At 36.7% G+C, this 25,281-nt stretch overlaps 3 protein-coding genes across 3 annotated transcripts; 2 read left to right on the top strand and 1 right to left on the bottom strand.

Moving 5' to 3' along the window:
* Window positions 1-4,144: 4,144 nt before the first annotated feature.
* On the bottom strand, window positions 4,145-9,470 carry LOC110936323 (putative E3 ubiquitin-protein ligase XBAT31). The gene is made up of 8 exons (XM_022178686.2): window positions 9,146-9,470; window positions 9,004-9,066; window positions 6,080-6,151; window positions 5,872-5,993; window positions 5,658-5,798; window positions 5,342-5,449; window positions 5,013-5,274; window positions 4,145-4,737 (listed from the first exon to the last, which is right to left on the bottom strand). Exons 1-8 carry the CDS (start codon window positions 9,323-9,325, stop codon window positions 4,330-4,332), a joined length of 1,356 nt encoding a protein of 451 aa, XP_022034378.1. The 5' UTR covers window positions 9,326-9,470; the 3' UTR covers window positions 4,145-4,329.
* Window positions 9,471-21,458: 11,988 nt separating this feature from the next.
* Window positions 21,459-22,460, top strand: LOC110933337. Its single transcript, XM_022176567.1, has one exon. The coding sequence runs from the start codon at window positions 21,459-21,461 to the stop codon at window positions 22,458-22,460; it is 1,002 nt and encodes a 333-aa protein (XP_022032259.1).
* Window positions 22,461-23,431: 971 nt separating this feature from the next.
* On the top strand, window positions 23,432-24,871 carry LOC110933336. Its single transcript, XM_022176566.1, has one exon. The coding sequence runs from the start codon at window positions 23,432-23,434 to the stop codon at window positions 24,869-24,871; it is 1,440 nt and encodes a 479-aa protein (XP_022032258.1).
* Window positions 24,872-25,281: the final 410 nt, after the last annotated feature.

Raw genomic sequence — 25,281 nt, 5'->3', positions numbered from 1 at the left:
TGACCGCGTTATGTTAAAGGTTTCACCCTGGAAGGGTGTGGTGCGTTTTGGGAAACGCGGCAAACTAAACCCTCGTTATGTAGGACCATTCAAAATTTTAGAACGGATTGGAAAGGTGGCCTACAGGTTGGAATTACCGGCTGGGTTGGGTAATGTCCATGATGTATTTCACGTATCGCAGCTAAAGAAGTGTTTGGTTGATGAAACATTAGTTGTACCATTTCAAGAGCTGAAGATAGATGACAAATTGCAGTTTGTCGAAGAACCAATTGAGATTATGGATCGGGAAGTTAAAGTTCGTAAACACAGCCGTATACCGATTGTGAGAGTTCGTTGGAACTCAAGACGTGGTCCAGAGTTCACGTGGGAACGCGAGGACCAGATGAAACTTAAGTACCCACATTTATTCCCCAAAGACCAGGCAGAACCTAGCAAACTTAATGTCGATGCAACTAGTGAATTTCGGGACGAAATTCCCATTCAAGTTGGGGAGGATGTGACACCCCAGGAAAACCAGCAAACGATATAACTTACTTAGCTTTAACTTATCTAGCTTTCTCAGTGAGTGCGTACCAAATTTCGGGACGAAATTTCTTTTTAGTTGGGGATACTGTGGCAACTCGTAATTTGGACCTACTTTATGTAACGTTACGTGATTATGTGAACCTTATTTGAATAGCATGTTATACGTGCCTTGTGAGAAATTTTGATTGTTGTATATATGCTTGCGTGATCCACTCGAAATACACAAGCCCATTCGGGCCACACACCTCCGACTCGAGACCTTGGGACAGCCCAAAGATGGGTTCGGCCCATTCCCTTAATCGCATAACACAAGAGATGTTGTAAACATCTCACATTTTTGCCAAACATACGCAAGTTCACAAACCCTAGAACACACACTCTCTCTCTCTCGACTCGGAACCAAGGCAACCGAACACCCTCCACCATCGAAGATCTCTTTGTTCGGATTATTCTCTTTTCATAACCGGTTAGTGTTTGATTATTCGTAACGATGATTTGATTGTATATGATTATGTGTTAGAATTCATGGGTAGGGATGTTTACATGATAATCGGTTGTCTTGCAATATGTTATTCGGATTCTTGTTAAGTTGATTGTAAAGCGAATGTTTGTTAAACCGGCTATATGTTTAGGTTAATCGGATGATATGTCATTGTTCCGGGTATTAGAATTAATCGGCTGTGATATTGATGAACTCGGGTAATATGGTTAGATTACAGGGTTTAATTCGGTTATATGTTTTGTGATAAATCGATGTTCATGTTTTGATCATGCTAGGGTTCATGAGATTTGATGTTAAACATGCTTGTTTGGTTCGTTTGGATTATAGCAAAACTGTTAATTGATTTGATTTGTGAAACTGCCATATCTGTTTGCTTATGTTACGGAGATTATGAGATGCAAATCAGGAAATCAGTTACAACATGGATTGCGAGTCGAGAACTCACTGTCTCGACTCGAGACCACATAAGCGACACAAAACAGCACAACTCGAGACCATGGTCGCGGGTCCGGTTGCGACTCGAGACCGTGTAGTCTCGACAAGCACATGACAACTCGAGATCAGCTTGTTGCGACTCGAGACCCCGAAACCAGTACAACCCGAGATCACCTAGTCTCGACTCGAGATCTCTGGTCTCGACTCGAGACCACATACACATACACACTGTTGGACTTGCACACTGTTACGAGCCCAGTTGATTGGGCCGCATATTTGGACTTTGTTTTGTGAAGCTACTGTTGAACTGCTATGCTTGTTTACGTGATTGTTTACGCTGATACTTATACGTGGAATACAATGTCGGATACTTGTACAACCTGTTACAATATGTGTGGAACATACGTGCAATACTTGAATACAAACCTGACTTGTATGATAAACATGCTAGGACGTGGTTGATCACATTGTAGCTTAACTGAACCTTTTCGTGTATCATACCGAGCAACCCCAGGTGAGTTCATTGCATTTTCTCAAGCATGCGTCCCGGTGGTTTGGGACAACTGATAAACATTTGGAAGGGAAATCTTGGGTAAACAACTTAATCGGTTTTGGTTATTGAACATGGAATTTATCATCGGATTGCCTGGAGGGCAATGGGGGTAATTAGTTGATAGCGCTATTAGGTGGGAAACCTCACACCGGGCCGTAAGGACGGGCGTGAACTAATTATCTGGGTATCACTATGGTTGTTAGAGGCACACTCCTCGGATACATATGGGCACACTCCCTAGGGTATCTAACGAAGACAACATAGCATCGGTCGTTAAGGGGTACACACTCCCCGGATACATATGGGCACACTCCCTAGGGTATCTAACGTGAGCGACACCGTAACGCAACATTGAATCGCATTAACATACATCTGGTAACAAAACACGTTAACAAAACCTTGAACTCACCAGCGTAGTCTGACACACTTGTTTGCATGCTTGTAGGTCATTAACGTTTGGAACATGGACTTGCTATCTGGGAGTGCTGGAGTGGTCATGGATCGAGGCTCTTGGATTAACTTACATTTGAGGCTCTTGGATTAACTTACATTTGATCCATTGGTTTTAAGTATTAATATGAAACATTTGCTAAACGATTATTTACATGCTTCCGCTACACAACACTTTGGGGATTTGACATTATGTTTTATTTAAGTATTTACCATTGGTTCAATGTGATTGGTGGCTCGAACTCTGATGCGTAACACGCCTCGCGGGGTTTCCGCAGGTGGAATTTTGGGGGTGTTACAGCTTTGGCCTTAAATTTGAAGAAGGTACTCATGATACAAGGTTGGGATTATATCAAAAGATTGAGGCTATGGATGCTGGAACTTAGGGTTATTGAAGAGAGAGAGAGAGAGAGAGAGAGAGAGAGAGAGAGAGAGAGAGAGAGAGAGAGAGAGAGAGAGAGAGAGAGAGAGAGAGAGAGAGAGAGAGAAGAAAGTGAGTTATTAAATCAAATTTTTGTTTTAATTTAAAGTGAGTTAATTTTAGTTTAATCAATTTAATTAATAATGTGTTATAATAAATTTATATTGACCATTTTGCCCTTGAGGAAAAGGACAAAATAACAGGATTTTATTAGCCAAATATCAGGTGATTTCATTTTTGGACCAAAATAGCAATAAAAGTGAAACCACAGGGATCCAGATTTAAAAGGTTTGAGTTTTGGATTAAAGTGGCAAAAGTGACCAAACCTCAGTGACCAAAATGACAGTTTACTCTAAAAAAAAATAATGAAACCTGACAAATCATCATTGTTACCTGGTAACAACCTGATAATTACAAAAGATTAAAACATTAAATTAAAGTTTAGTGACTTTAAAGAGACAAAAAAAGTTTTAATGATAAAAAAAGCGTGGCTACATCTGTGTAAAGTTACCCTAAATAAAACCTTATTCTTTTCACATTGTTCTTCTTCTCCACTTAGCGCGGCCACCACCGCAACCATCACACAAATAGACCTATTGGTAGATATGATTTTCTCATTTATAAAGCACTTCTAGACTTCTAGTAAACATTAATGAATGATATGATTTTCATCAGATTTGGAATCCTAAAAGAGAATACGCATGAACCATGGGATCAATATTAGAGTTCTTTTTGTTTTGTTTTTTTTTTTTTTTTGAAAGTTCAAATTTTATTAACAACCAACAATGGCCACCAGCCTACATAAACCAAATTACATTAACTCCCACTTCTAATAGTTATAGAAGTAAGACATATCTCACTAAATTAGAGTTCTTGATACATAAATCCTAGTTTATGTTTGTGTGTTTTGTTTTTAAATATATGTTAAATTACATTTTTCATCCTTTATACAAGTTAAATTACCTACCCTTATGTGTAAGTCACATGTCATATTTAACCAATAAATTTAACTGGATTAGTGTCAAATGACATAGGATGTAATGAGTTTTTCAAATAAAATATTGTGACTGTAACTATTAAAGTTAAAGGGTATCCACTACAATCCGACACAAACGCCTTACTTTTATTTTATAAACCATCACAATCCATAACCATGAAAATGTGGGGTTCAATCCACCTCTCACCGTTTATTCATTAAACCATCACATAGATGAATTTTGAATTTTCTAGCCTCATGGTTAAAATAAGAAAAAAAAAAAAGATATAACTTTTCAAACAGGTAACTAAGCAAAGACTCGCATGGAACAGATTTGAAGACAGGTTTCTAAACACAACAAACAATACTAATCATTTCCTTTACTTATTGTCCCACAAATCAAACTCATGAACAGATTTGAAGACAGGTTTCTATACACATGATGCCCATCGGGCTTGGAATGCTCTTCAACCAGATCCTTCAACTTTCACAGTTTTATCACAATCACGGTCGAAAGAGACCCGACCCGAACCACGGCCCAACATTCTCCCAAAAGACGGGACAGCCGATAATCCCCTGAAGCTACTGCTTCCCTCACTCAAATTTCGTGATTTTCTTGATTTTTGCAGTTTAGAAGAGGAATAAAGGTTGAGTTCTTGGTCAGCAGTGACTTTGACCTTGACGACTGTTAATCGTGCAATGTTGCTTCTACAAAAGGGGCAGATGGGTTCAGGTAGGGTTGCAGTTACCGGGTCGGGCTTGTTGTGGCAGCACAAAGCGAGTGTGCATTGAGCACACATTTGGTGACCGCAATCTTGAACTTCAATCGCGCATACTTGGTCAAAACATATGCAACATAATTGCGAATCGCTGGCCTGCAAATTGCAATAACAACGACAATGACAATGTAACAATTTTTAGTTGGTTGAGAAAACTATATTTCATTAGACTAATTCAAATCAAACGTTAAACGTATATTAGTGTAGTCAACAAAAATATCTCCTGATCAAAGTGAATAGTCAACTATGACCATTTCAGATTATAATAAACCGCAAAGCTTTAAATGGAAATTTAAGATCAGTTTTAACTTTTAAACAAACCCTTAAAGCAAAAATTTTATAAAAAAATGCAAATTATATACAAACATTACCTCTGAGACGTTATCATCTATGTCGGTGGTGTAAGAACGGGCTGGAGATGACACGGAGCAGCCCGAAGCCTCTAAAATGTGTCTCTCCCTTTCCTTGTTAACCTCCATTAGAGCCTGCTCTAACAAAGCTTTAGCATCCTGATTAAGCTCACTAATGAACTTTAATGGTGATGGCCACACTAGCGGTTCTGCGGACAAAGGGTCTAACAAGGCTGCACATGCTCGGTTTTTATGTTTTAAAGCAATCGTGTATGGAATTCGCCTGTATTTATTTAAAAAAAATCAATATCATAACACTTCATTATTATTATGATGATGAAAAAACTTACCCTGATGCATCTTGATTAAGCCGATCAGCACCCCATGCTAATAGTTCTCGGATGCAATCCATTGAGCCTCCTCTTGCCGCCAAATGAAGTGGAGTGCTGCCAGGAAAACTACAAAAGGAGGTTCACTTTGCAAACAAGAAAGTAAAAAAAAAAAAAATAGCATATAAATATACATCAATCTTGGTTTTAAATAGCGTGAGGCCCTCTGAGGGCCTCACGTATGCGAGGCCTCTTACACACCCTAACTTTGACCAACAGAGGCGCGGGGGTGCTTTTTAAAACCAAAAAAATATCAATTTGTTGAAATAATTAGTACCCATATCCACCGGTTGAAGCACAAACAAGGGCCCCGTTGTCAAGAAGTATATGAACACACTCGGGGCGTCGTTGACGGGCGGCCAAGTGCAACGGTGTCGCGCCCTTACCGTCTCTTATATTCACAAATCGAGAAAACCCCCTGAAATTGAAAGAAATCCCAATTGGAGTTAAAGAAATTTGAGCGAAAATATGGATTTGATTGGATACGGGACCATGAAGCCGAAACGTGGGAGGTCCGGGCACTGGAAAGAATGGTCTGCAGACAGTCAGAGTGGCCATAATAAGCAGCATAGTGCAAGCATGTTCTTCCGTTTAACGAATCAAACGTCAGAATCTGACAAATTTGAACAATTTATTATCAATGTCTAGTTCAAAGTTTAAACAATGTTGAATGTATGAAAATGGAAGAAATTGACATACATTAGCTCCAGCTTCAATGAGCTTTTCAACACAAGAGATCTTCCCGTGTATTGCAGCCAACATCAATGGAGTCTGACATTCATCAACCAAATGCGCAAAATTCGTTTAGCTATCGCTAGGTGTTCCAATTCGGGGTTTTTTTTTTTTTTTTTTTTATATAAATGTTACAATTTTAAAATTTTTTTACAGAGAGAATTGAAACATATATAAAATTGGTTGCTGTTTACTTATTATTAATTTTTTGAGTTTAATTTAAATTGAGCAATTATAGAACTTAGTAAATAACCTTAACTTTCATTAGGTGTTCCAATTTGTAATCTTTTCATAAATGTTCACTAAAAACAAATAACTAATACAAATGAAACATATATGAAATTTTGTTTACTACTCAGTTATTTATTGTGTAGTTTAATTTATAATAAACATATATAAAACTTAATACCATAACTTTCATTAGGCGTTTCAATTTGTAAAAAAAAAAAAAAAAAAAAAAAAACCCTTAGATAAATGTTATTTTTTTTATATTAACTGAGACAAATGTAACACATTAGTTGCGGTTACTATCCAGTGATTCTTTCTACAAATTTAATTTAAATAAATTGAATAGTTATCAAACTTGGTTATTATTTACTAAATTTTTCTTCATTGTTACCACCTGCTTGACGTTAATTCGCTGAACAAAAGTGCTAAATAACTACTTTTTTTTGAAAGGTGTGAATTATTCGCGAATGTCGGGAGGTCTAGCATACGTTGTCTTAACCGGGTCTACGCTAAAGAGCCCCATCGCACAATAGATCCCCAATTTAAACCCCTCAATGAGAAACCGCTATCACCCAACTCGAACTTGAGACCTGGAGGGGAAAACTCACCCAGGCCCACTATAGGTGGAACTTAAATGCCCGTGGCCACCACTAGAGCCCTAGTAATGGTTTAAATAATAACTACTTTTTTTGAACGGCTAACTGCTTTCCACGTGTAAACCCACCCTTTCGGAGCTATGTCCAAAGGCCGACTACTCGACCACCGCTAGAAAGCGTAGCACACCCCTGATGCGTGGGAACCCCGTGGAATGGATAAACCCTCGCCCCCCGTTGGACTCGAACCCGGGATGAATCCCGAGCCGAGCCTTCACCCGGATGTCTCACCCTGCAGCAGCCAGGGATCGAACCGGCGCCTCCAATGGAGACAACCAGCCAACCCACCAGCTGAGCTAGAGATTGTTGACTTAAATAAAAACTACTATATTTGCAATTCCATTTAGGTAGTTTAATTGAAAAAAAAAATAAGGGTAAATTACACTTTTCGTCCTTTATGTTTGTAGCGGGTTGCAATAGATGACCTTTAACTTCAATAATTACAGACAGAGTCCTTTTTTTGTAAAACTCATTACACGTTACGTCCTTTAGCACTAACTATGGTAAAATTTTCAGTTATGTCTATCCACTTAAGGGTATTATGGTCATTTCATGTTTTTATTTAAAATATTTATTAATAAATAAACACCATCTTCCCTAACACTAACACTAACCCTAACCCTAAAATCTCTCCTTTCATCTCTCTCCAACCAACCCCACTATTCTACAGTCAACCCTAAGCTTTGAAATGTAAAATACACCTACAATTTCACAATTTCCTTGGCACATTCTTCTTCACTATGCTTTGAAAAGCTTTCGAAAAGTTATCATTTCCACATTTCTTCCACACAACCACCAAAGAATTCCTCCATCTTGAATTTGAGGTGGTTCACGGTGACCGACGCAAACCCACCCCAATTCGATCCCATGTGTTTCCGATGAAGTCTAGCAGCGACCATGTCGTTTCCTCGTCTCCGTTTCTTTCTCTGACCACCGTGGCGTCGAAGGTAAGTTTTTTTTGGGTGAATACGGTTATCCGTTTCTTTCTCTGACCACCGATGGGGGATTGAGAGGATGAATTTCAATCGGTAATAGAGGCGAAACTGAATTGAGCATTCAATTTGGATCCATAGGCCTATTCGACCTTGACCGCCATGACACGTCACCGGAGCCACCACCGTCACGGATTCAAGTTCATAAAAGACAGAAAAAGTTGTTTGTGCCTGATCTCTTATTGACAACTCCTCTCCACCACTCATCGTCTCCACCATTATAAGAAAGAGAGGAAGCGTTTCAGAGGGGAGCCGGAAATTGTGGTAGTGGGGAATGGAGCTGGAGGTGGGCGGTGGTGGTTGTAGTAGATCTAGAGAAAGAAGGGGTGAGGGGCAGAGATAACTATATATTCTTACATTAAAATGACGGATTTACCCTCATGTGCAAGGCACATGCCATATTTAACTAAAAAATTTAACATGGTTAGTGATAAAGGACGTAATGTGTAATGAGTTTTACAAAAAAAGGACTGTGCCTGTAATTATTGAAGTTAAAGGTCATCCATTGCAACCCGCTACAAACATAAAGGACGAAAAGTGTAATTTACCCAAAAAATAACTTTTACAAAAAGAACTCAGAGATAAGACACCGGATGAAAGTTGACTTCAAACCAGTAAGACGGTGGGGTGTGTGGCGTGGGTTGGGGCGGCGGTTGCCAAGCAGCGCTGGCTAGACCACACCCGGCTAGCGTTGGCCATGCCGTTGCCCCGCTGGTATGAGGATTGAGCCTGGCATGGGGGGCAGTGTGACATGGCTGACCTTGATTGGCTGGGTCGATATAGCCGTTTGTCAACTTAAAAAAAAAACCACATGGTAACCACACCGGCCTGGCCACGCCGCTACCACACCCCACTTTATTGGGTGCGGACCGGTAGAGCCCACATCTGCCATATCGAACAATGCCCCCAACCCAACCCAACCCAACCCAACCCCTCCACGGCCCATAGTCTAAATTATTTTAACCGACAGAAACTTAAACAGTTAAAAACATGATTACCGGTAAAGTTTCGAACTGACCTGTTTATGCCGATTCAAAGAATCAGGATTAACCGATCTATTCTCCAAAAGCATAGTAACAATCTGCACAAAATCACAAACAAAAATTAGCTCAAACACACCAAAATCAACCACAAGAACCACCAAATCATAACTAACAAACCTCTATCTGACCATTGGCAGCAGCTATATGAAGAGCAGACTGATGATCATAAACAGTAGTTCGTTTTATAAGATTCGGATCTTGCTCCAAAAGGGTGTTCACAGAGTTCAAATCGCCAAATTGAACTGCTGAGAACCAGCCGTGTTCGTCTTGGATGCTGCAGCTAAAGTTTTGACCCATGCTGCGGTGGTGGTGGTGGTGGTTTAGGGAGGAGACCGGCGGACGTTGGCCGGAAACAGCCGCCGGTGGAGAGAGGGAGCGGTGGAGGTGAGTTGGGAAAGTGGTGATGGCTTTTTATTTAAGTAGTGTGGCCACTTGAATCATGTTTTCTGATTTATAAATCTATATCTATATCTATATCTTACTATATAATAAAAGAAACCACTTTTAGGACAGTTGTCATTATATTAGGTCATCTCTTATAGATAATTATTATTTTAGTTTAATTTTTTTATAGATAATTATTATTTTAGTTTAATATTATTTAATTTAATATCTTATATTATAGATAACCCTTCTACTAAATATTATTAGTTTAATATCTTATAGATAACTATTATTTAGTTTAATCTCATTCTTATTTATAATATTATTTATTTGAATTAATTATATTTGAATGTTTTGTTTAATTTGGTATCAAATAGATTTTACGAAACTTAAAATAAAAATAACTAATATTATTTATCATTTATATATTTACGGAGTTTTAAATAAAGAGTTAAATTTATTGAGATTTCGTTAACAAATTTTGCAACAACAGAATAATCTATTTTTAATCTATTTCGAAAACCAAACTTGGTATTAATATATTAAATATTTTTATTTTCACTATAAAAATTACATTTACTTGACCCATGTAATACATGAGGTTTTTTAAGATATAACTTTTTATTATTTGATATATAAAATTAGATTTATTAAATTCATACAATACACGGGTTTTTTAAGGATATATATTTTTTTATTATTTAGTACAGAAAATTACACTTATTCAAACCGTGTAATGCGTATATTTATAAAGATGTAAAAATTTTTTTATTATTTGGTAAACAATATTACATTTATTCAACCCGTGTAATACACGTGGTTTTAAAGATATAACTTTTTTATTTGGTATATAAAACTACATTTATTCAATCCGTACAATATGGTTCTTATAGATATAACTTTTTATTATTTAATATATAAAATTATATTTATTTAACCCGTGCAATAAATGAGGTTTTTAAAGATATATTGTTTTATTATTTAGTATATAAAATTTATTTATTCAATCCGTGTAATACACGGGGTTATAACCTAGTACTATAATAAAGAAATCAAGTTTTGTATACCTATCATTTATTGAAGCCATCTATTTTTATAGATAATTAATATCAATTAAAAAAAGATAATTATGTAATTAAATTTAATATAAATTTAAAAAATTCATATAGAAGATAATATATATAATATTTTAAAATAGAGTAAATTACAAAAATCGTCCTTTATGTATGTCACTTATTGCAAACTGTGTCCTTTGTCTTCAATAATTATAGAAAATGTACTCGATGTTTGCAAACCCTTGCAACTTATGTCCTTTAGCCCTAACTCAGTTAATTTAAATGATTTATTTATTTTATTAAACTAAAATACTTAAGGGTAGAACCTATTTCAAAAATGTTTAAAATGTGTTTCTTGGTTCTATACTTATATTTTCGTGTTCAATTCTCAACTCAAATACGGTAATCACTATGTTTATGTAACATTTATAAAAACAATCAACGCAATCACCTCATCCATCGTATATCGAGTATATCCGTTAGTTTTTTTAAGATATAAATTTTTATTAGATTCATTTAACCCGTGTAATAAACGAGGTTTTTTAAAGATATAACATTTTTATTTTTTACTATACAAAATTATATTTATGCAACTCGTATAATACTCGGGGTTTTAAAAATATAACTTTTTTTTATTATTTAGTATATAAAATTAGATTTATTCAATACATATAATACATAGGTCTCCCTAACGGTCGAACTTAGTCTCACTCCTCAGCTCGACGAGGTTCTTAAAAATGTAACTTTTTTATTATTTAATATATAAAATTAAATTTACTCAACCCGTATAATACACGGGGTTCTTAAAGATATAACTTTTTTTATTATTTAATGTATAAAATTACATTTATTCAACCAATGTAATAAACGAGATTTTTAAATATATATTGTTTTATTATTTGTTATATAAAACTGCATTTATTCAACCCGTGTAATAAACGAGATTTTTAAAGATATATTTTTTTATTATTTGGTATATAAAATTGCTTCCGTGTAATACACGGGGTTCTAACCTAGTATGATATATGTTAATATCTCAATAAAACTAATATATGAAGTGTGGGTTAAGTTATTCTACAAAATCTGCTAATTGTAAGAAAGCTTTATAGAGTGACAAGTGTGTTTAGGAAACTAAAACCTAAACCCACTACACCATCATCCAAAATCTAAACACTCACATCCACCCCCACCCTAGCCCACCACCACCCAAAAACCTAAACCCCCCCCTCCCCACCCTACCTAAAAAAAAAAAAAAAAACATAACCCCGCCCTCAAAAAAAAAAAAACCTAAAGACCCCCACCACCTAAAAACCTAAAACCTCCCTTACGAAAAAAAATATTTATTTATATTTTTTTGGGTTGGTGATGAGGGACGGGTTAGGTTTTAGGTTATGGTGTGTATTTAGATTGTAGCGAAGGAACTCAGATTGTAGCAAGTTTCGAACAACATGGATTTATTAGGCAAAAATTTCACTTTGGGGACGCGAGTTGACATCCGCCTCTTACCTCAGGAACGCAAATTATACTTTACTCTTTTTATTATTAAGTTCGTATCAATTAAGTTTGTCAAGCCACTTCACTATAAGAATTGAAAAAAAAAACTGATAAACACAAGCATGTAGAAATAGAAAATCTCATATTTCATATTTGAAGGATTGTAGAGGGTGAAAAACAATAAAAAAGAAAAACAAAACGTTGAATATAGAAATAGCAAATCCTGAATTTAGAAAGCATCATATTTCATATTTGAAGGGTTGTAAGAGGGTGAAAAACTATAAAAAAGAAAAACTAAACTTTGAAGTAGCTTTACCGGCTTGTGCGTTCATTCTTTGATTACTTATACATTGTAACGCAAATTCGATTTTAGACATAATTTATATCGAAACATACATAAAAATAAACATGTCATATCGTTATTTTTAAAATACATAAAAATAAGTATGCCACAATGTCATTTTTAAAATGTAGATTACAGTTTCAGAAACTTCCATATTTATGACAATGCACTTAGCATAGCATACAAATAATTGGTAAGCTATACAATATAGATGCAAAAAATAATTTTAAAGGTGTAATGGTGGTGGTATCATGGATGTGCGGGAAGGGGCGTAACTTTGTGGGGTCGGGGGGGCCCGACTACCCGAACTTTTCGCTCATTAGTACCTGGTATGTAATTTTTGTATAGAATTTTTTTAGGTGTATGCATTTCGACCCCTCGATTTTATAATTTTTTTAGGCTCCAGTCGGAAATCTTAAGCTTCGCGTACGTGTTAATGGATTGTCCTAAGAAAACTTTAAATATTTTATTAAAGTAATGGGGAGATGATGGTAGCATTATTCCTTTTGCTTTGATTTTTCAATTGCATTTTTATGTCTTCAAATGGACCAATTTGCTTTGATTTTTCAATTGCATTTTTATGTTTTCAAATGGACCAATTTGCTTAGTTTTTTCATTCAATAAATTTAAAATAAAATAAGGTAGTTTTATTTTTCCTTCCATGTGTCGTATGGCCATTCCCAAAGGTATCATTGACATTCCTTTTTTTTTTCTTTAGTTAATATTTATAAGTTAAAAATTATTTTATGATGCAACTTTTAAGCAATAAACTATAGCCTTATCCGAGATGTATTATATAATAATCCCACACTTGACACATGATTGCTTTTCATGTTTTATATTTGGTAGCATACTCACCTACCCCAATACCTACTTGTCAATTGTCCGGACACGTTTGGCTTTATTAGCGGGTAATGCTAATCCCACACGTAGAAAATTATTTTCACATCCCTAAGCGCAGCGCTATGGCCATAGCGGGGCGCTTAGGTCGACAAAAGGTGATACGAGGTTTGACTGACATAAGTTGCAGAGACATAAAGGTGATACGAGGTTGTAGGTGTCTCGTGAACCCTAAGCGCCGCGCTATGGCCAAAGCGCGGCGCTTCGACCCCAAATTTTCACTTTAAAAACCTGCTCAGACTCAACATTCATCATTCGGTGATTTTGTTGTTTGTCGATTTTCTTTGCTCTATTAGTTACATGTCTTGAAAAAACGATGTCGTGGTTAAGCAACTATCTTTTCGGTCAATATTCTGACGAGTCAGTTGTTCCTGATTCTTACGAGGGGACCGCTATTTCTGACTCGTATGAGAAACCGGTCTCGTCCAACTTGAGGGAGGCAGAGGTTGTATCTGGCATTCGTTATCGTGATAACATGGTGAAGCTGGATTTGAATACCCCTGTGGAGGACCCTTACGCACAACAAGGTTATTCGAATTTCGGTTACAGTGGCGAGTACATCTTTGTACAGCAGGAGTGTTATCCAAACGACAGTTACGGTTGTCAACAGAGCTTACAAGGTTATTCGAATTTCGGTTACGGTGGCGAGCAAAGCTTTGTACAGCAGGAGTGTTATCCAAACCAGAGTTACGGTTGTGAACAGAGCTTTGAACATCAAGTCTATTCGAACCTCGGTGACGATGGTGAGCCGGAGGATGTGTCTGTTGACGAGGAAGGCTGTTACCCGGTTACATTTTCGTTTGATACAACGCGGACCTTTTCGTCACGTAAAGAGTTGGTGCGTTGGGTACAAGACACGGCAAAAGACAATGGTTACCTCATTGTGATTAAGAGGTCGAATAAAAGAGGAGAGAACTACAAGATTTGGTTTCAATGTACTTTTGGTGGGGAACATAAGAGTATAGCTACACAGAGGAAAACGGGTAGCAAGAAAATAGGCTGCCCGTTCGAGATGATCGGGTTTTCAGAATCATTCGGAAGTGTTTGGAAGATCGAGGTGACGAAGGTGAAGCATAACCACACTCCTATTGAAAACTTCGAGGGTCACGCGTATGCGAGAAGGCTTTCTTCGGAGGATAAAAAACTGGTTAAGGAGCTGGCAGAGCAAGATATTCCCAACCAAAGTATCTGGCGAACGCTGACAAAAAACAATCCGGCTAGAAAGTTTATTCCGAAAGATATACACAACGCTGTTCAGAAGATCAACGCCGAAAAAAATGTCGGTAAGTCTCCGATGCAACACACTGGATAAACTTGTACTGTATGTTGATCATGTTGTTGATAGACAATACGCCGAGATTAGATGTAGCTTTGAAACAAGCCTCCGAAAAGTGATGACGCACCACAAGAATCAGCCCATGCTTGCATATATTCTCAGAAAGGTTTCAATATATGCGATTGAGCTTTTGAGTATGGAACTAAAACGTAAGGAAGACGGGTTGAGAGCCTACGGTGCAAGCTGTGGTTGCCAACTTTTTACCAGCTGTGGTTTGCCATGTGCCTGTCGTTTGGAAAAGTTGGAAAATAACGGTAATTAATATCTTTGACCTTTCTCGTTATGATTTTGCCACCTAATTTGCTTTCATCCACAGGTCAGCAACTCCGGATCACACACATAGACGTGTTCTGGAAGAAGCTTGACTTCAAGCCTGCAAGGAATAACATAGAGGATATCGATGTAGACGCGGAATTTGAAAAATTGAAACAACAGATCGATCCAACACCCCCTCAAGTGAAAAGGAGCTTCTTTGAAACGTTTCAGCAAATCCTCAATCCAGGGAACAATAACAAAAAACCTCCCGCTGTTCTGAAGAAAACTCGTGGTCGCCCAACATTGTTTAATAATATTATTTGTTTATTGTTTTATATTTAATATTATTTGTTTATTATTTAAATTGTTTAAATAATATTATTTATTTATTATATTTTCAACGTGCAGGGATGGATTCCTCCGATAATATTATTTGTTTATTATTTTATATTTAATATTATTTGTTTATTATTTAAATTGTTTAATAATATTATTTGTTTATTGTTTTATATTTAATATTATTTGTTTATTATTTAAATTGTTTAAATAATATATTTATTTATTATATTTTCAACGTGCAGGGATGGATTCCTTCGATGACGAGATTGAGCATATGGAGGCTGAGGGAGAGGTGGGAGAGGAGGGAGAGCCGGCATGTCCGTACCTGCAGTTTCCGCAGGGGTCACGGGCGAGGGGGAGATGCGCTAGGTTGCGCACCATAGAGATTGGGGGGCATGTAGGGATAGACTGGGACCTGCTGGAGACCGTGGGAGAGGCCGCGCGGGCGCGTAATATAGTTGGACTAGATACTCCTTGGTCGCGCCTATTTCAGATAGCGATGGAGGACTCGTACCCTAAGCTTACAGTCGAGTTTCTTTCTACGTTTACATACGCGCCGCATCCGGCGGATTACGTGGAGGACCCGTATTTTCTAGTCCACGAGGTTACATTCCGTCTCGCCGGTCAGCAGTTTCAGATGAGTGTGCGGGAGTTTGCTGTCCATACAGGTTTGTACACAGAGCCCGAGCTTGATACTGATTTATATACGTAAGCGGTTACGGTGACGGACAGGCAGACGCTTATCAGTTTCTGGAGGGCCATTTCCAGGTTCCCTTTGGGAAATCCTGGCAAAAGGCCACCACCATTAGAGACCCCTTGTACCGATACCTGCACCATGTTATCGCGTCATCTATCGTGTCGCGGGGTACCAGCAGGGAGAAGGTCAACCTCAGTGACCTTTTCTTTCTATATTGCCTACTTCGCCGCCAGCCCTGCGATCTAGCAGCCTGCCTGGCAGATTACTTTGCCACAGCATACCACCGGCAGCTCCGCGGGCGGCTGCACACTGGCTCATACATCACCGCCATTGCACGCTCGCTAGGACTCGTGCCCGAGCATGATCCGGAGCTGTCCGATCCGATCCCGTCATCCAGGTTGGGCCACGCGTCAGTGTCTAGCATTCAGATCACCCGTACCTTTGATGTTGGTCTGAGGTTCAAGGGTCGTGAGGGGCTGATTTGGCAGCCGGAGGTGTTGCCGGAGGTTATCCCGGTTGTTATTGAGGTGAGACCTGGAGTGTTAGCCCCTCCTCATGTTCAGGAGGCCGCTCGGCAGGCTCAGCTACAGGCTCTGGGCCTCGATCAGCCTCAGGACGAGACTCAGGCTCAGCCTGTATTCGAGGATCTGGCTCAGGAGGAGCAGGTCGAGGAGATCCCGGTACCACCAGTTCAGCCAGCTCCTGAGCCGCCACAGTACCCGCAGCACGTTTACGCTGACCTGCCTCCGGCAGCGCGTGAGGTGGCTCGGGACTTCGACCGGCGCCTCAGACGTCAGGGCGCACGCATTGACTGGATCGTCGAGACGCTCGTTGTTCTACGAGAGCTCGCTGCGTTGCCTCCACTTCCCCTCCCACCGTCCCCACCGCACGAGGATTAGTACCTTACTTTGTTTGTTTAGTGTTTTGTTATGTATTATGTACTCAGTTGTACCTTTTTGTTTTGAATTGTATGTACAAACTGATATACATATATATATATATATATATATATATATATATATATATATATATTGCAGTTAATCTTCTATTTACATCACGTTGGTTTTGGATTGTTTACGTTTAATTCTTATGGCTTTCTGTACATTTTATTTAACGTGTTCGTTTAATTTAACAAAATAAACAACGTTAAGAACTTATATTATATACATTCTATAAAAATAATGACGTAATGACGTAATTATAAAACAACTATGAATTATATGTAATAAAACTCAAATAAAAATTTTTCCTCCAAAAATCCCTACCAAACTAATCCAACCAAAAATCCCTACCAAACTAACCCACATCAACCCACATCCCATCTGTTTAAAAAAAAAAACATCCAAAGCGCCGCGCTATGGCCAAAGCGGGGCGCTTTGGTCTTGGTCAACAGACAAGGACTGACAATAAAACTCAAATAAAAATTTTTCCTCCAAAAATCCCTACCAAACTAATCCAACCAAAAATCCCTACCAAACTAACCCACATCAACCCACATCCCATCTGTTTAAAAAAAAACATCCAAAGCGCCGCGCTATGGCCAAAGCGGGGCGCTTTGGCCATAGCGCGGCGCTTTGGATGTGCAAAAAGACAAATGGCGTGCGCGAATAGACCCACCCTTATTAGCATCTAGTTCATTTGGTGATAGGGCTGGCAAATTGTGTTTTATCAGGTTTAACACGTCTCTTACGACGCGAATAACACAAGTATTAAACATGAATATAACTTGTTTAACTACTTTATATCTCATTTATGTAACACAGTTGTATGTTTTATGTACCAAGGAGAAGAATTGATGGATCATAGCCTCCTAATTCTATTTATTTTTAAAAAATTACAAAACCAAGTAGTGTACTTTTTCAGTAAACAGGTTTAGTCGTATCTTATACAGATATCTATTGTCAGCCCTATTTGGTGACTCGTGATTACTATTAGCTAGTATCTCAAGAAATGGCAATGCAACCTTTGTGTTGTTCGTTTGAGTTTCGACTAGTGCTAGGATGAAATTTCCCAACAACGGGTACTACACGTTTGCTTCGTGTACGACTACTAACAAGAGCATATGTTTTGTTTTTTCTAACACGAAGGAAAACGGTGATTGCCCTAAGACACGACTGCTAAGGTTAACAAAAGATCTTTACATTGGGAGTTAGTGGTTGATGTAGAATGTGAAATGATTGCAAAACGTAATTAAAAAAATTTTATAATTGGATTTATTGTTGTGATTCAGATGATTAAAACTAAATAAAGTTGGAAATAGAACACAACCAAGCATCACATTGGATAGCACAATTGGTAATATGAGTTGATAACCAAAATGGGATGTTATATGAATATAACTTTATTGATTGCAAAACATAATAAAAAATAATATAATTGGATTTATTGTTGTGATTCAAATGATTACACTAAATAAAGTTGGACATGTAAATAAATTAACAGTGAATACAACCAAACATCAGATTCAGTAACACAATTCGTAATATGAGTTTATAACCAAATGGAATGTTATATAATGAATACAACCAAACATCAGATTCAGTAACACAATTAGTAATATGAGTTTATAACCAAATGGAATGTTATATAAACATAACTTTGCTAGATCAACTGTCAAATGTGCATTGCAAGACCTATGCTTATCTGTCTAAGCTTACAAAGAATTAACACCCATATTAGGCCACACAAATAAAACCCATTTGGGTTTTTTGGGTTATTTTGGGTCATTTTAAAAATGAGGATGGGTCAAGATGGGTTAAGAAATAACTAAAGATGGGCCAGAATGGTTTATATGATACCTATTTAAAATAATTCGTGGGTTAGGATGGGTACTACGCTAGGTAAATGAGTAGCTCAAAAAAGAGCATCACAGGCAAATTCTTCATTCTATTCGAGTGTTCGTAGACGTTGGCTTCACAAATAATAAAAATTTTAAAAATAATTAAAAAATTAAAAAAATTCTATAAAATAAAAAACAATTAATAAAAATCATAAAAATTTCAAAAAATGAAAAAATAATAAAAAGTCCAAAAAAAAATCAAAAAATAATTAAAAATCCAAAAAATTCTATAAAATAAAAAAAATTAATAAAATATAAAAAAATCTAAAAAATAAAAAAACCAAAAATGTCTAAAAAGTCAAAAACAATTCTAAAAAATCAAAAAAAAAATATAAAAAAACTCAAAATAATTCTAAAAAATTAAAAAATTCTAAAAAATCCAAAAAATTCTAAAAAATCCAAAAAAATTATAAAAAATAAAAAGAAGTATAAAAAATCAAAAAAAGTCTAAAAACTCAAAAAATTCTAAAAATAATAAAAAATCAAAAAAAATCTAAAAAATCAAAAAAATTTCTAAAAAATCAAAAAAAAATACTAAAAAATCAAAAAAATTATAAAAAATCCAAAAAAATCATAGAAAGTCTAAAAAACTTCTAGAAAATCTAAAAAGTCTAAAAATAAAAAAATCTAAAAAAATAAAAATTCTAAAAAATAAAAAAACTTCTAAAAAATTATAAAAAAATAATAAAAGTTCAAAAAATTCTAAAAAATAAAAAAAATCTAATTCTAAAAATAATAAAAAATAAAAAATCCAAAAAATCCAAAAAATTATAAAAAAATCAGAAAATAATAAAAAAATCCAAAAAATTTTAAAAATAATAAAAAAATCTAAACAATCCAACAATTCTAAAAAAACAAAAAAAATCTTAAAAATGTTTTTAGGATTTTTTAGAATATTTTGGATTTTTTAGATTTTTTATTATTTTTTGATTTTTTAGAAATTTTTGGATTTTTTCTATTTTTTTTTATTAATATTATTTTTTGATTGTTTGGATTTTTTTTATTTTTTGATTTTTTATTATGTTTTGATTTTTTTATTATTTTTTTCATTTTTTTAATTTTTTTAGGATTTTTTGGATTTTTTAATTTTTTTTTGGATTTTTTTAGAATTTTTTGGATTTGTTATTATTTTTTGATTTTTAAATTTTTTTTTGATTTTTGCAAAATTTTATTAATCTTTGGATTTTTATTATTTTTTGATCTTTTAGAATTTTTTATTTTTTAGAATATTTTTTGATTTTTTAGATTTTTTTTTGATTTTTTAGAATATTTTGAATTTTTTTGTTTTTATATAACTTTTTAGAATTTTTTTTAAGAATTTCTTTGATTTTTTAAAATTTTATTATTTTTTTAATTTTTAGATTTTTTTTATATTTTAGAATATATTTTGATTTTTTAGAAATTTTTTTGATTTTTTAGGTTTTTTTTTTTATTTTTTAGGTTTTTTTTTTTATTTTTTAGAATATTTTGAATTTTTTATTATTTTTTTGATTTTTTGGGATTTTTATATTTTTTAAAATTTTTTGGATTTTTTTAGAATTTTTTTGATTCTTTATCATGCCCAAATTTATCTTGACAAAAACCCATCTTAACTTAAACCCATCCTAACCCATTTCTTAATAAACTCATCCTAACCCAAACCCATTCTAACCCATACCCATCCTAACCCATTACCCAAACCTACCCAACCCACCCATTTTGCCACCTCTAACCCATATAATTAAACAACACAAGATGATCACCATTAAATACCATCATGTAAACATAACCTTTTGTTATATACTTAATTTTAACGAATAAACACCGATAAACTAACCACTTATACATGAAGTGATTTAGTATACACGTCTTTGAACAACCAACAATTTTAAATAAACACATGAAACATAGAATTCGCCAAAAGCCTTTAACAAACGCAATGAAATCACGTCCATCATAAATTGGAAACTAAAAGTGAACTAAATGAATACCCTAGAATCGGTTGTAATCATGAGGGCTTTAGTCACACGTGGTCATGCTTGATGAATATATGTCACGATTTCAGTAGCAATTAGAGAAATGTTGATGTTTGTTAGCCTTTGTCACTATGCCTCTTTCATTCCCTTGTTTCCTCTTTCATACAATGCTGAACAATACTTGAAACCTTCTTAGACACCATTAAGAACTCGTCCAAAATTGATCCAAATAGTGAGAAACGGCCACATGGGGACTTCAATAATCCAGTAGTATAATGTTGAATAATAAACAATATAAAATGCCCAAGCTGGAGTTTTATAAATGGAGTTATTTAGACTCATAATCCGAGTCCAATGTTTACGAGCTTTTAAAGTTTGAGCTTTATATAATAGTAATGTATGTGTTATGTTGATTAATCTCTCATAAATGAATGAAATTTCTCTCTCACGTCTTTTTACACGATTTATATTTTTTGAAATAAATTATTTACTACATATTTATAATCTATTTATATCAATAATATATTATTAAGCAAATTGAATAGGCAAGGACGTAATTTCCATTGAATTTTAAGATGGGATATCAAGAGTCTCAAGCTTAAATCTCTAATTTTTACCCATTTATTCCATTTCCACCCCTGTTCCTTTCTTCATAGCTTCTCACATTTAATCTTGATCTCTAGAAAGTGGTCTGTTTGATTTGTTTGTTCAGTTTTTAATTTTAGATTCAACGCCTTTTCCACCCCTTTCGGTTTCTTTCGTAAGTAACTATTCCACATGGGAGGTGGAACTTGATGATAACTCAAACCTTTATTCTCTCTCAACCGGCAGACATGGATGGCCGGCGCAAAGGTGCGATTTCGAAGTTTTTTGTGTCAAGGTTACCAGAAAAGTGTAGCTCTAAGGATGTCGAGGAGGCTCTAGGATCATACGGAGCAATTCAGGGGGTTTATATCGCTAAGAAAAGAGACAAAAATGGATACCGGTTCGGTTTTGCGAGCTTCTTAGGGGTGAAGGATGCGACTGAGCTAGAAAAGCAGATGAGAAATATATGGATCAGAAGTTACAGGCTGTTCATTAACGTTGCTAGGTTTGCAACGGAAAATGACACGAAGGATAGGAAAGATCAAAGTGTCAAGGAACAGGAAGTGAAACAGAACCGTTTCAAAGCTCAGGAAGGTTTTAGAGGCAGCTCTTCTGTCAACAAAGGGTCTACGTACGCCGACATGGTGACGGGTAAGTCTATAAGCGCGGGCGGCACAAAGGAGGTGAAGGTGTCGGAGTTCGCGTCGGCTTACGTCGATCTTCACAACAAGGTTATTGTTGGAAAGTTGAAAGATTTATGGTACCTGAGGAAGTTAGACATTCTGCTCAAGGAAGCAAATTTTGGAAACGCGGTTATCAAATACATTGGAGGTCTGAACGTTTTGGTGGTTTTCAACTCGGCATTCGAGGCAGACAGGTTTAGGGCTAGTTCAGCGGGGTTTGGTTGGTTTGTCGGTGTTGAGATATGGAAGGGTCAAGCGATCGCCTTTGAAAGGATGGCATGGCTTAACATTCATGGTGTGCCTTTACATCTGGCCAGTAACGAAACTTACGACTCGGTGGGGAGAGTTTTCGGGAAAGTTATACATGCGTCACAAAGACAAGCGGAGGATAACATCCTTACGGTTGATTGTGTGTGCATGTTAACAGACACGGTTAAAAGGATTGAGGAAGAAATTGTGATTGTGGAGAAAGGTAGACGCTTCAGAATTTGGATCGAAGAAGAAAGGGGGGCTTGGATTCCGGACTCGGTCGACAATCAGGAAGTGGGTTCGGAAGGAAGTGAATGATGGGATCTCATGTTGGAGTCCGATAACCTCAAAGCCAAGAAGAATCAGGACCCGATGGTCAGGGAGACGACACCGGTGTTGGATCCTAGCATGGATGTGGATCGAAATAAGGAGGACAGTGAGCTAGATAAAGCGGCTGACGAGGTAGATGGGGCATACCGTGAGAATGTGGTCGTCCAGAATATTGAGTTCCCGGTCTCGGAGGAGCCGGTGACACTGGTGCGAGATGGTCCGTCACTGCAACAAGAGAAGACGACGGTCTTCGCCGGCTCCAGGAAAGGAAGTACTCCGACTGGTTCGGAGGAAGTTGATAAGTTGGAAGCAGTAAATGGGGATGGGTTTCCAAGAAGGAGTAACGGCTATGAGGAGGTTAAGGGATGTATGGGGACTGATGTATTTGCGGCTTCTCCTTTTAACTTTGGAAAAGAACAGGGAAGTAATGAGGGTGGGCAGAGGAATAAGGATGACATAGAGGGCGGCGATGGGAATATGGGGGGAATGATGAATTCTTTCAAGGTGAACCTAAATTCTTTTGGGCCTGCCAAAAGAGGTAAAAAGGCTAGGAAGCCCAGTTATAAAAAATCATTAGTGGAGGAAGTAAATGAATTAAGGAGGCCCAGGAAAAGGTCGAGAGATGACGATCCGTTCGATTTGAACGAAATTATTGGGATCCAAGAGGATAGTGAGAATAGTGATCTCCCGGATAATAGTGGCGAATTTTTTACGGAGAATGTTGAAGGGGTCGAGAAACAACAACATGAAGAGTCAAGGGTTATTAGAAAAGAAAGAGTGGAGGAGATGGTGAAAGATTTAAATTTAGAGCCAACCGAGGAGGTGGAGGAAAACTTGAACCTAAACGAGGAAGTACACATTACATCTGTCATGGGGGACGCTTTGGGTGTCGATTTACAGAATCATGAGAAGTTAATTAAAGAAGTCATCAGGGAAGAAGGAATTCAAAATGGAGAAAGATGAATTTCCTTTCTTTAAATATTAGAGGTTTAGGAGAGGGGGGTAAAAACAAAGCGGGTTGGATAAAAAATTTAAAGCGGGAAAATGGTATTGATTTCATCGCTTTGCAAGAAATTCAATTTCGTGACATTTCAGGTATCGAATTCGAGAAATTTTGGGGAGCTGGCAAGTTCGAGATGGACCACGTTCCGGCGGCTGGCAGATCTGGAGGGGTGGTTAGTATGTGGGACCCTGGTATTCTTAAGGTACAAGATTCTTTCAAACATGCCAATTTTTTATTAACTAGGGGGACTTTAAAAGGCAGCAATCAAGTTATTAATATTGTGAACGTCTACGCTCCTCATAAAGTCCCTCAAAAAAAGGCTCTCTGGGATGATATTGGGGGGGGGGGGGTGATGGGTAGTCACCCAGGCTGGTGGGTGATTCTGGGAGATTTTAATGCAGTGCGTTTTAAGGAGGAAAGGCGAAATTCTATTTTCAATTCTAAATGTGCTTCTATTTTTAATGACTTTATCGATGAAAATGGGTTAAGGGAGTACGAAATGAAAGGGAGAAAATTTACGTATCTCAAAGATAATGATAATAAACTGAGCAAAATTGATAGAGTGTTGGTGTGTCAAGATTTTTTTATGAAGTGGCCGGTGGCGTGCCTTCGGGCGATGCCGAGATTGTTTTCGGATCACTGCCCGCTGATTTTGACTTGCTCGGATAAAAACTTTGGGCCTAAGCCATTCAGATTTTTCAACTCTTGGTTGGAAAGAAAGGATTTCGACGAGGTGGTTCTTAAGGAGATTTCTAAGTTTAGCGGAGTTGGGAATCCTGACGAGGCGTTATTTCAAAAACTTAAGAAGATTAGGGAAGCTTTAAGAATATGGAGAAAAGAGGTTTTAACGAAGGAAGGGGAAACGGAGATGAAGCTGAAGGAAGAGTTAGAGTGTTTGGAAGAGGTGGCGGAAGGCAGAGAGTTAACTGAAGAAGAGGAGTGGACTAGAATGGAATGCCTGAAAGATCTAAAGGAGATAGAAGGGTACAAAGTGAAAGATATCATACAAAGATCTAGAGCTAGATGGGATTTGGAAGGTGACGAGAATACGAGGTTTTTCCACGGTTACATTAAAAGTAGAAGGGCTTGTAACAATATTCCGGGCCTAATGATTAACGATGTTTGGGTCACTAGACCATCTTTGATAAAAAAAGAGATTATGGGTTTCTTCAAAAGGGCGTTCGAGGAAAAGATTAGAGAAAGACCTAAACTCATTTTCCAGAATGCTAAGCGTCTTTCGGAAGCAGAAGCGGCGTCTCTGACGGTCCCTTTCAGTAAAGAGGAGATTAAACGAGCGGTGTTTGAATGTGGATCTGACAAAGCTCCTGGGCCGGACGGTTTTAACTTTAACTTTATAAAAAGGTATTGGAACGTTTTCGAAAATGATTTCTTGTAGGATCGTTTGCTGACCCGAACGAGTCGTTCAGAGGTTAACTCTTGCAATTCAGATGCGGAATAATAAGAATAGCAAGTAGATATAGCTTGTTCTTCCTTTTAACTGTCTTTTGTATTGATTAGAAACGATTTACAGCTCGATCGTCACACCGGCAGAGCTTCGGCGTGGAATACAAGGACTCAACTACTGAGGATCGCTCAACTCTACCTATATATAGAGTTCTGGAACCGCTCATATGGACATGTGACATATGAGCGGTCTAGGCTTGACACAAAAGCGACCCACATATGATCATATAAGCGATCCAAGACTTGTGTTACCCTATAAGCGATCCTAGAACCTAACACCTATACAGACTCTCGTTTTCTCGTATAACGTGCCCTATGCTATACAATACAATGTAAGACCTG

The sequence above is a fragment of the Helianthus annuus genome, chromosome 4 (assembly GCF_002127325.2).
Source record: "Helianthus annuus cultivar XRQ/B chromosome 4, HanXRQr2.0-SUNRISE, whole genome shotgun sequence".
In the NCBI taxonomy this organism is placed as follows: Eukaryota; Viridiplantae; Streptophyta; class Magnoliopsida; order Asterales; family Asteraceae; genus Helianthus; species Helianthus annuus.
This window is presented reverse-complemented; position numbering and strand designations above follow the sequence as displayed.